Below are 10170 nucleotides of genomic sequence, written 5' to 3'. Positions count from 1 at the left end.
GTGTGTAGGTGCGTATGGTATGGATCTGGTGCCGAGACAGTTGGGGGTGGGGGGTGTTTGAGCTTGATCAGTGGCTTGAGGTTGGCGCAGACGACTGACTGCTATATAAGGTATGCTGGATGGACTTCGCGATGGGGATGTGGCGTCTTTCTGTCCGGATGATTTTCGTGCAAGGTCTGGGTTTCCATTGTGGGCTACGCTACGCTACGTCTTCTGGTAGGTATAGATGGATAGACACTGCTGTTGCGTGATGTGTAGGGAGTTGTGAAAGTGAAGCGGCAAATATATGTGACTGGTAGGTTGCTCTTCGCAAACTAACGTCTTGGATACTTGCGAAGTAGCTAGCTGGGTGAAGTAGGGGGTAGGTGGGCATAGTCTTAGGAAAGGGAGAGAGAGGAAAAGCAGATGTGTGGAAAGAAACTTAATCACCCGAATCCCCGCCCTATTACCCAAACTACGCTGCTGTCAGAGAGTTCCGCGGGTAACCCAGTCGACAGCCCGCCCGCTTGCTGGCGAGGCGGAAGTCTGCTATGATGGTGAAGTGGGAGAGGGGCGTTATGGCACTGACACACGTGACAAGCTAGGTGCTTCTATTGACCAAAAGAGCTATACCCCTACAAGCAAGCAACTCCATCGTTCGTATACCGTCGTATACGCACCCAAGTACCCTTGACTCGGTAGCGTCCGAGAGAAGGCACCTATTGCCCAGAGGCCTTGCAACGAATCGCGTATTCCCCTGTCCCACTTGCACAACGCCGACGCACGGTGACACTAGAGGGCCGGCCAGGACATTTTGGGGGCGCTCGCAGGTAGGAGTAAATAGGTCGGGTGCACCGGGCCTCCGGCTCTCCGGCACGTCCGTACATACCTAGGTACATACCTCACCTACAATAGGTCAGGGAACGCATAAACGATGGCAGGAACGAGCCAGCGTGCATCCCGCGTAAATATAGAAACTCGGGCCCTATAACTAGGTATTGACTTGGGGGTGCAAGTCCGCTCAAATCCGACGAGCAACGACCGACCGACCGACCGACCGACCGACCCGACGAAGCATTGATGATGAGCATGAGCAGCAGCATGGACATTGGACGTCCCAAGCCCAGTCCCGCGAGAACGCGTAACGGCGGCACCAGCAGCAAAGCAACAACGCTCAGTCCAGCTCAGTCGACCGCGCCGATCCCGCTCGCCCATCAATCTCGATCCGAAGCAGCAGGTCGCGCCGGGCGGATGCAACAGTAGAGTCGCACGGCGGCGTGGCAGTGGGATCGAAAGAAAGGATGGGATCCGGATGGCAAACAAGAGAGACCTGACGCGACGACGGCCGCCTCGCCTCGCCGCGCGCGAAACGCTCAGGCGCTCCAACAAGACAAACACGCTGACGTCTGCCCCGCCCCTTGTTCTTCCTTTCTCCACCAAGGCTAAACCACGCCCTGACGCAACCCTAGAGTAGTAGCGCAACGCCCGCAACTTGCAACGGCCGGGAAAGACGACGCGGTGCGGCGGGCCATTTGGGCCCGGGGGGGAGGTGCCCGCCCAGCGCCCAGGCGACAAGGGGCGAGTCGGCTGTGCGAGCCGCTTCTAGAACGCCTAGGCGCTGATCCCGCTTGCGTCTGGCTGCTGAGAGCGAGGGCCGGGGTACGTCATTATGCGGGGGAGGGCGGTGGCGGGAATGCATGGGCGGGCGCTCTTATATCATCATCATCATCATCATCATCAGTGTATGCATAGGGAAGGGAGCTACTTACTGCTTAGTTCCTGAAGACAACTACCTATTCTACATAACAAACAATCAAACACATGCCCAAGTATCCGCACACACACGCAGAAATCAACGAGTACCCCGACGATACCACCACTTCTGATTCATCTTCCACCGCAAACATGACCGACAACACCGACACCAACAAGCAAGCCCAGCAAGCCCAGCAGGGCGGTGGTAAGCACTTCCTCCACAGCACTGCCCACCTCCCCTCTCTCTCCAAAACCCCAGACTAAACGGCCACTAACCAGGAGGCTTCCTCTCGAACCTAGGCGGCGTCCTAGGCGGCGCGACTAACACGCTCGGCCGGGGCATCGGCGGCGCGACGACGACGCTGGGCGACACGGTGGGCACGCTGGGCAAGGGCGTGGGCGACACGGTCGGCGGCGTCACGCAGGGCGTCGGCGACCTGACCAAGGGCGTCGGCAACACGGCCAAGAGCGGCACGGATAAGATTGGGGGTGCGTTTGGAGGTGGCAATGCTGCTGGTGCTGGCGCGGGCGCGGACAAGAAGCAGTGAGTGAGAGTGAGGTTGGATGGGGGAGGGGAGCAGCTACTACCTACTTACGGAGTACTGCTGGGTTTGTTTGCTATCATGATGTTATGATTGTTACGAGGGCGAGAGCGGCCAGACTGACTGCTGGGTTGGCTTGGTTCACTGCTGCTGCTGCTGCCGCCTGTCTACCTACCTATACGCCGTGGCTTCACTGCACGGGGGCTTTGCTTGTTTTCGCAGTACAAATAACGACGAATCAATTCCCTGAACACTACTACTCCTACCCCTAGTTTAATCGAGCCCTATACAAAAACACCTGAACTATCCATGGACAACCGTGACATCAACACCATCAACAACACTTCAACTACTCCCACCTCATTCCTAATTCCTCATTCCTCATTCCCTCTCAACTACGAAACCCATGCACCCCAGCAGCACACCGCTTCGCATCACATCGCATCACATGGCACGGCATGGCATGGCATGGCATAACCTCGCCTCGCATCACATCGCGGCTGCGGCTGCGGCTGCATAGCACACGTGGAACGCACGCGAGCGAGCGAGCGAGCCCAAAGCCAAAATGACGTGCATTAGTATGTACCTTATGTATGCAAGCATGCATGCATGTGTGCGGATCTAGCGCGCGTGCATGCTCGTACTTAGGCGAGAATTTTTTCTTGTTGTTCGTCGGCAGCGTGCAGTGTGCAGTCTGTAAACGGCCGCGGCTGCGCGCGTGCTTGGTTTGGAGGGTCGCGGCTGGGTTTGGGGTTGGATGGATGGATGGATGGATGGATGGATGGATGGATGTTTTGGGAGGAGGAGGGGGTGTGTGTTGGTGGGCGATGAGTACTCCGTACATATAACGACGACGACGACGACGACGACGATGGTGATAGCGATGAATGAATGAACGGGTGGTTCAATGAAGGTGGTACCTAGGTAGGTACGAGTAAGTAGGTAGTGGGTAGGAAGGTGTGGCAGGTACGGCCTACATAGATCGACGCAGGGCAGGGCAGATCAGAGCAGACAAGAACATCATCACGCAAAAGCAAATCACGTCCAATCACGTCAGGCACATACGCAGTAGATAGAAGATAGACGATCCCAATTAGCGCGCCTCTGTACGTACATACAAAGAACAGCAGTGTACCCAGCAACGGCAGCGACAGCGATGGAAGCAGCAACGATAGCAGCAACGACAGAGAAAGAGAAGGCGACAGCAACAACGACAACAGTCCCAAACGACTGTAGCGACGGCGGCGACTGTAATGGCGACAGCAACAGAGATAACAGCAGCAGCATCATCATCATCAGCGGCATCACCATCTCCACGCGTCCCCGTCTCGTCTATCACGTACAATACGTACCTACGTCCTCACATGTAATCGAGCGTGAAAGCCTTCCCTCCCGTCCATAGATAGATGGACAGATGGATGGCAGCAAAATATCAAAGAAAATAAAAAGGCAAGCCGAAAGCCCAGATCAACAACAGCAGCAGCAACATCAAGTACCTTCGTACGCAACAAAGAAGAAAAACAAGCAAGTAAAAACATTCCTTGAGAGTTGTTGTCGTCAGAAACATTGCCCTATCATTTGTCTTTTCTTGTCACTCATTCCTTTCTTCCTCTCTCTCTCTCTCTGCCTCGTCCTTAGTCGTCGTCGTAGCTCCTCAGTCAGTCAGTCGTCCGTCGTGGTCATTGCTTCCTCCACCACCGCGTGTGCTGTCGTACCACTACCGAGAGGAAGGCTGACAGCAAGCATACATCCCACCGCCCCCAAACAGCCCCTTATAAACCGAGAAGCAGGGCAGCAGAAAAAGGAAAAAGGGTGAAAGAGAAACGAGTCCGTCCCATAAGACGCAACAACTTCCATCACGACCGTTAATCCGTTCATATTCAGACCTGACCCCGGGGTCATCTCTCGTCAGCCGAGTCGAGAGGCAATCTCTGCATGGTCGAGCCGGAAAAGATAGGTAGTTGCGGTCGTGGTGATCGTTTCGTCTCTATATCAGACATCGCAGATGCCCGCCCGGTGCCGAAAGAAACACAACAGCCAGTTCCGACCAGGAAACTGCGCTGCCTCAGCCCCAGACGTGCAAACTCGAAAAAAAGGTGATTTGACACGAAAATGGAAAGGAAGCAGGAAAACGTCGGTCCATTAAAGGAGGAAAGAAGAGGAAAACGGGGAAAAGGTGCATAAAAGCAAAACGCCACCATAAACCCCGTATTGGGTCGTCGCAGTAAAGAGATAGAAAAGCAGAGGACATCACATCGCAGCGACCGCAGCCGGTGGCCCTGTCCTTTTTTGTCCACCCGCCTGTCGTCGCAAAAAGAAGAAAAAACGTCAAAGGAAGCAACTTTTTCTCTTAACACATGAATTGTGAATCAGAGGACCCCACGAAAATGCAAGTCACAGATGCGCAAGCAAGCCCCGTCTATGCTGAGCGGAAGAAACCAGTCGAAGGACGCCAACGTGAAAGCCGTCCCTTCTGGTGAGAAGAGCGGATGCAGGATCAAAAAGAAGGGTCGCCTACGAGGCGGGTGCCTCCTTCTTCTCCTCGGTGGCCGGTTGGACCTTCGCTGCGGGCGGCGAGGTGGCGTCATGTTCGGGAGAGGGGCCTTCGTCTCCACCCTCGAGAGCTGCGAGAGCACTACTAGAGATTAGTATACTTGCAGGCATGTACGTGTCAAAGAATCCCTTACCTGAACGAGTTGATGTGGTGGGTCGAGGCAGGCTCCTTGTCCTTGACGGGGGGCGTGCCAGTCCGCGAAGAGTTACCAGAGTCGTCACCACCACGGCCCAGGCTGCCACCGGGACCAAGGCCGCGACGGCCGCTGCCGCTACGGCTAGTGAACATGGACGAGGGACCAAAGGTGCCGGGGCCAGAGCTCGACGCGCGACCAGAGGCGTTCTTGGACAGTTTCCTCAGATCATCCATGCCAAGGGTGTTGCGGTTGTAGTCGGGAGGAGGCGCCATGCCGCCACCAGAGAACGAACGGGCATCACCGCGGCCCATTGCCATGCGGCCGCCGCCACCACGCTGGCTGCTCTTCATCTTCTCGAGCTCTGCCGCCTGCTGAGCAGCCGCCGCCTCCTCGCGAATCTCTTGGATGGTCTTGGGACCCTTGGCGTCGTCCTTGGACCTCCACCCCTTCCTGCGCAGCTCAACGGTGTCGAGCAACATGAAGTGCATACGACTGGGCAGGCCAGGCATGTTCATGACCTTCTCGATGCGCTCAAAGTAAGCGCGGATCATGTGCGCACCCTTCTCGTCCGACTCCATGGTCGCACCAACGGTCCTGAGAAGCTTGACGAGCGATTCGACGTTGGACTCATCGGGCATGCCCTCGAAGTTGAGCAGACGCATGACACACTCGTGCATGATCCTGACCGTCAACATGCCAAGCTTGTAGAGCTCACCAATGAACTGGATGAGACCCAAGCCCTTTCTCTTGGCAGCGGCGGCAACGTAGTACTCGTCGGACATCATGGCCACCTCCTCACCGCCCTCGCTCTCCTTCTTGACGGGCAGGTTGCTCTCCCAGCCCTGCTCGAAGTCTTCTTGACAGCGGTTGAGCAGGTACTTCCTGAAGAGGTTACCGCCAACAACAGGGTTGCCGTTCTTGTCCCTGACTTTCTCGTCCCTGACCTCGGGCGACATGGTCTCAAGCATGCGCTTGCAGAACTTGGCGTACATCGAAGCCCAGTGAGCCTCGTCGCAAGCCTTCTCGAACGTGAGCTGAATGACCTGTCTGAGCGTGCGACCGTCGGTCTCCTGCTCAGACTGCTTGGCAATCTCGAGGATCTGGTCGGCAATCCTGTCGAACTTCTCGGGGGTCATCTTGTTAAGAGCAGCCTTGACCTTCCTCTGGACAAGGTCAGGAGCAAGGTTGCCAGTGGGAGCCTGAGCAGCCGCGGGCTGGGTAAGACTGGTGGGGACCCAACCGCTGGTAGACCTTTCAAGAGGCTTCAACTCCATGTTGGCAGTAAGAGGCATGTTCTGAGCTGCCTTCTCCTCGTCGCGCCTGCTCTGGCCACGACCGCCAGTGCGGCTAGTGCCCTTGCGGGTGCTGCCCGAGCGAGGCGAAGAAGCAGCGGGCATGCTGTAAGACGAGGAGCGGACTGCGCCGCTGCCCATGGGGAAACCGCCACGGCCACCAGCAAGGCTGGCAAGAGGGTTGTTCACAGGAGGGCGAGAGGCCATGCCCTGAGACATCTGGAAGCGGTGCTCAGAGGTAGTGCCAGGAGGCAAGGTAAGTCCACCAGCAGCTCCGAAGTTGCCCATGCGTCCAACTGAGCCGCCAACACCACTGATGGGGCGCGAGTTTGACCTGCCGCCGAGAGACGAAGGCGTGCGGGCAGAGCCGGGACGAGCAGATTCGGAGCCATCGCCGACAGTCTCCTTCAGCTTGTTGTCCCAATCAACAGATGGCTTCTCCTTGAAGACCTCCTGGAACTGAAGCAAGAAGTCCTTGTCGTACTGACGGCCCTTGGTCTTGCCGCCCTGGTTGAGCGCAGGGTTGGGCGACTTGATGCCAGAGGGATACTTGATGTCCTGGCTCTGGACCTGGAGGAAACGAGCGGACTTGAGAGCCTGCATACCAGGGGTAGGCGCAGGAGGCTCAATGGGCTTCTTGGTCTCAAGCTTGAGCGCCGCGGGCTTGGGCTTGGCAGCAGCCGCCTTGGAAGCAGGCTGCGCAGGCGGGGGCATGGCAGCCTCAGCCTCAGCGGCAGCGGCCGCGGGTCCAAAAGTGGGCTTCTTGAGGGAAGCGAAGAGGGCCTTGGCCTCTGCGCTCTCGTCTTTGTTGGCACCCTGCTCCTTGGCCAACTCACGCTCTTCAGCTTCACGCTCAAGACGCTTCATCTCTTCGTCAGCCTTAGCTGCCGCTTCAGCCTCCTTGGCTGCGGCCGCCTCCTTCTCCTTCTTCTTCTTCTCCTGGAAGGCCTTCTCACGCTCTTCTTCCTCGCGCTCGGCAGCCTCCATCTCGGCGATTTCGCGCTCAAGGCGCTCATCTTCCTCACGCTGCAGGCGCTCCTTCTCTTCCTGCTCCTTGGCCTTGCGCTCCTCTTCTTTAGCGGCCGCCTCCTTGGCCGCAGCCTCAGCCTCCTTGGCCTTAGCCTCGGCCTCCTTGGCCTTAGCCTCGGCCTCCTCTTTCTCCTTAGCAGCCTTCGCCTCAGCTTCCTCCTTGTCTTTGGCAGCCTTGGCGTCGGCTTCTTCCTTCTCCTTGGCCGCCTTGGCAGCCTCTGACCTTTTCCGCTCTTCCTCCTTCTCAGCTGCAAGCTGCTTCTTGAATTCTTCCTGGAAAGCGGCCCTCTTCTCCTCGTCCGTCTTGACCGTACTTTCGGCGCGGCCGTGCTGCGAACCAGTGGCGCTGGGTGCGCGAGGAGGGGGGGTAGGGGTGGAGGAAACGACAATGGGGGACTTTGAGGGCGTAGGAGCGGGCGAAGCCGACTTCTTCAGGTCCAGAACCTCACCGTCAGGGTTCTTGATTACAATTGCCTTGCTCTGGCGCTTCGCGGGTATCGTGAAGTTTGAGGTGGGTGCGGGGCTGCTAGAGCTTTGGCTGGGAGTGTGAGCGACATGGCTAGCGGCAGCCATAGATGGCGTCTGCGGCTGGCCCATGGTCGATGGAGGCCTTTCGGAGACCTGCGAGGAGGTGCGGGACATGCCCGGAGCGTGTGGGGCGGCGCCGTACTGGCCCTGGATGTACTGGGGCTGGAAGGGACGCGGGCTGGGAGGAGCAGCACCTTGGAACGGCATGCCCGGTTGCATGCCGTAGGGGGTTTGGTAAGCTGCGTAGGGATTGAAGGCGGTCGGGTCAAGATGCTGTTGGGGCATCCCGTAGAAAGGTTGGGCCTGTAAAGTCGTTAAAAAGCGTTCGAAACCGCCGCTTGCTGGCGAAACATCAGGTAGAGAAGGTTGAGTTGAGTGGTTGTTTTCAGGTTGAGCAGGTTGAGAAGGGGAGTGTTGAAGAGAATGGTTGGTGGTGGTGCCACCAGCCGAAACAGAAAATTTAGTTGCTGAAACACGTGCTGATTGCTGTGGCGAAGGAGATTGGGTATTTACGTTCGGCTGAAATTGTTGCGGATAGCCGCCGTAGGGCATTTGCGGCTGACCGGCAAACTGGGCCTGCGGCTGCATCGTCGCGGGCGCCATCGCTGGGCTGCGATTTTGACGGTAGGGAGAGCCCATCGGGCCCTGACCCTGGAACTGGCCGGGCATGGGGCCGCGAGGAACGTTGGCAGGCTGACGGAACTGCGGTACAGGCGAAGGAGCACCGTAACCGCCGTTGTAACCTCTGCCGCGTCCTGCCTGCGGAACAAAGTTCCGGTTCGCACTCATGTCACTGTGTGCGGATTGCGACGATTCTCTGCGGAGGTGCTGCGCTTGGGGCAAAGGAGGACCCTGAGGCATCGAGACCGGTCGCGACTGGTTCTTAAGAAATATTCATCAGTCAAATCCAAAATTTACATGCATTGGGAAGACCCGAAGGCCGTAAGGTGCGCACGTCGAATGAGGTGGTTGGGAAGGGGAAAGTTCCTCAAGGTGAGGCGAAGTGAGGTCAACTTACGTTTTGGCCACCGCCCATGCTTCCGAAGCTCAAGCCATTCCCTTGTCCCTGCAGCCCCGACGGCGGACGACCGCCACTTGCAGGCGGCTGAGGGATAGGCGACGGCGAGGTGGCTGGCGACGTGATGCGCGGGTTGCTCGCGGGCGCAGCTGCGTTGGCAGGAGCCTGGGGCACGCTGTTCGCAGGGGCCGGGGAGCCTCCGGCGTTCATGGAGCCGAAGCTGATGTTGGGCCTGTTGTTTGCACCGTTGGCCATGGGACCACTCGAACCAGCGGCACTAATCGTCATTGATGAGGGTTTCCTGCCGTGGCCAGCACCGTTGGCAATTGTCGGACCAACAGCCGGAACCGCGGGGGGGATAGAGCCCTTGCCGTTCACGACCGAGTTCGACTTGCCATGCTGAGCACTACCCACTGCCACTTGCGGAGTGCTAGACGCGATCGCGGGAGGCGAAACGGACTTCTTTGTCGCACTGGCGTATGACTTGGCAGTGGGCTGCGCGGCGCCAGCGACCGAAGGCGACGTCGTTCCTGAGGCGGAGTTGGAAGCGGCGTTTGCGTTCTGCGCGGCGGATTGTGTGGGAATCGCGGTCGGGATCGTGCTTGTCATTTATCCGTTCGTGAGGAGTTGTGGTGAGAGAGGATAGTGTTGAGAGGCGGAGAGGAGGGCGATTGCGAAGGTCGAGTCCGGGTCGCCGAGGATTAGAGTCTCACGGGGGAGTGGAGAGTCTGATGCGGCGAGGACAACGCTGGACGCGATTAAAAAAAAGGGACCAGTGAAGGGAAAGGTCTGGAGGGTATCAGGCCAAGACCAAGGAAACCGAACGCACGACCGGCTTAGGCGGCGGTGCTGCAGCGAGTAGCTGTTCGGAGGACGATTTCGACAGAAGACTGCGAAATGTCAGAGAAACGGTCGCTTCGCGTAGCGCAGAAGGATCCGTTTGTGATGTGAAGGTGATTCTTCTTGGATGGAGAAGAAGAAAGGTCGGTGGTGGGAGTTGGGCCGGCCAAGGGAAAAGACGAGAGGAAATTCTTGAGCCGGGTCTTGGCAGGCGAAAGATGGCACACCGGGGTTTTCTCAGCCCCAACTTGCCAACAACACCACTCTCTCTCTTTTGCCCGCATCAGTCAACCCATCAGTCAGCCACTACGTAGTACGAATGCCATTTCCAATACCGGTCTCCATCTCTTCGTGCCAAGCTGTTGTAGTCTTGGCCTTTTCCGACGCCCGCCCAGCCCATCCAGCACAGCACTGACTCCCCCACCGTCACCGTCACCGTCACCGACCGACCACACCAAGCCCGTTGCCACCAGGCGGCGGAGCTACCCACGGCCACT

The 10170-nt window shown here is 57.9% G+C and overlaps 4 protein-coding genes across 4 annotated transcripts; 2 read left to right on the top strand and 2 right to left on the bottom strand.

Annotated features, from left to right (window-relative positions):
- Positions 1–1489: 1489 nt before the first annotated feature.
- Positions 1490–2544, top strand: K452DRAFT_316230 (uncharacterized protein). The gene is made up of 2 exons (XM_033543945.1): positions 1490–1939; positions 2014–2544. The coding sequence occupies exons 1-2, from the start codon at positions 1801–1803 to the stop codon at positions 2280–2282; spliced, it is 408 nt and encodes a 135-aa protein (XP_033400833.1). The 5' UTR covers positions 1490–1800; the 3' UTR covers positions 2283–2544.
- Positions 2545–3331: 787 nt separating this feature from the next.
- On the top strand, positions 3332–4133 carry K452DRAFT_134776 (uncharacterized protein). The gene has a single exon (XM_033535324.1). The coding sequence runs from the start codon at positions 3691–3693 to the stop codon at positions 4090–4092; it is 402 nt and encodes a 133-aa protein (XP_033400832.1). The 5' UTR covers positions 3332–3690; the 3' UTR covers positions 4093–4133.
- On the bottom strand, positions 4134–4633 carry K452DRAFT_134791 (uncharacterized protein). The gene has a single exon (XM_033535326.1). It carries the CDS (start codon positions 4475–4477, stop codon positions 4175–4177), a length of 303 nt encoding a protein of 100 aa, XP_033400831.1. The 5' UTR covers positions 4478–4633; the 3' UTR covers positions 4134–4174.
- Positions 4634–4790: 157 nt separating this feature from the next.
- Positions 4791–9442, bottom strand: K452DRAFT_295663 (uncharacterized protein; the record flags this gene model as incomplete). The annotated part of the gene is made up of 4 exons (XM_033541841.1): positions 4791–4911; positions 4964–8118; positions 8329–8697; positions 8834–9442. 4 exons carry the CDS (start codon positions 9440–9442, stop codon positions 4791–4793), a joined length of 4254 nt encoding a protein of 1417 aa, XP_033400830.1.
- Positions 9443–10170: the final 728 nt, after the last annotated feature.

This window comes from Aplosporella prunicola (assembly GCF_010093885.1).
Source record: "Aplosporella prunicola CBS 121167 unplaced genomic scaffold K452scaffold_5, whole genome shotgun sequence".
Lineage (NCBI taxonomy): Eukaryota > Fungi > Ascomycota > Dothideomycetes > Botryosphaeriales > Aplosporellaceae > Aplosporella > Aplosporella prunicola.
Note: the sequence above shows the minus strand (reverse complement) of the source record. Positions and strands in the feature narration are given on the sequence as shown.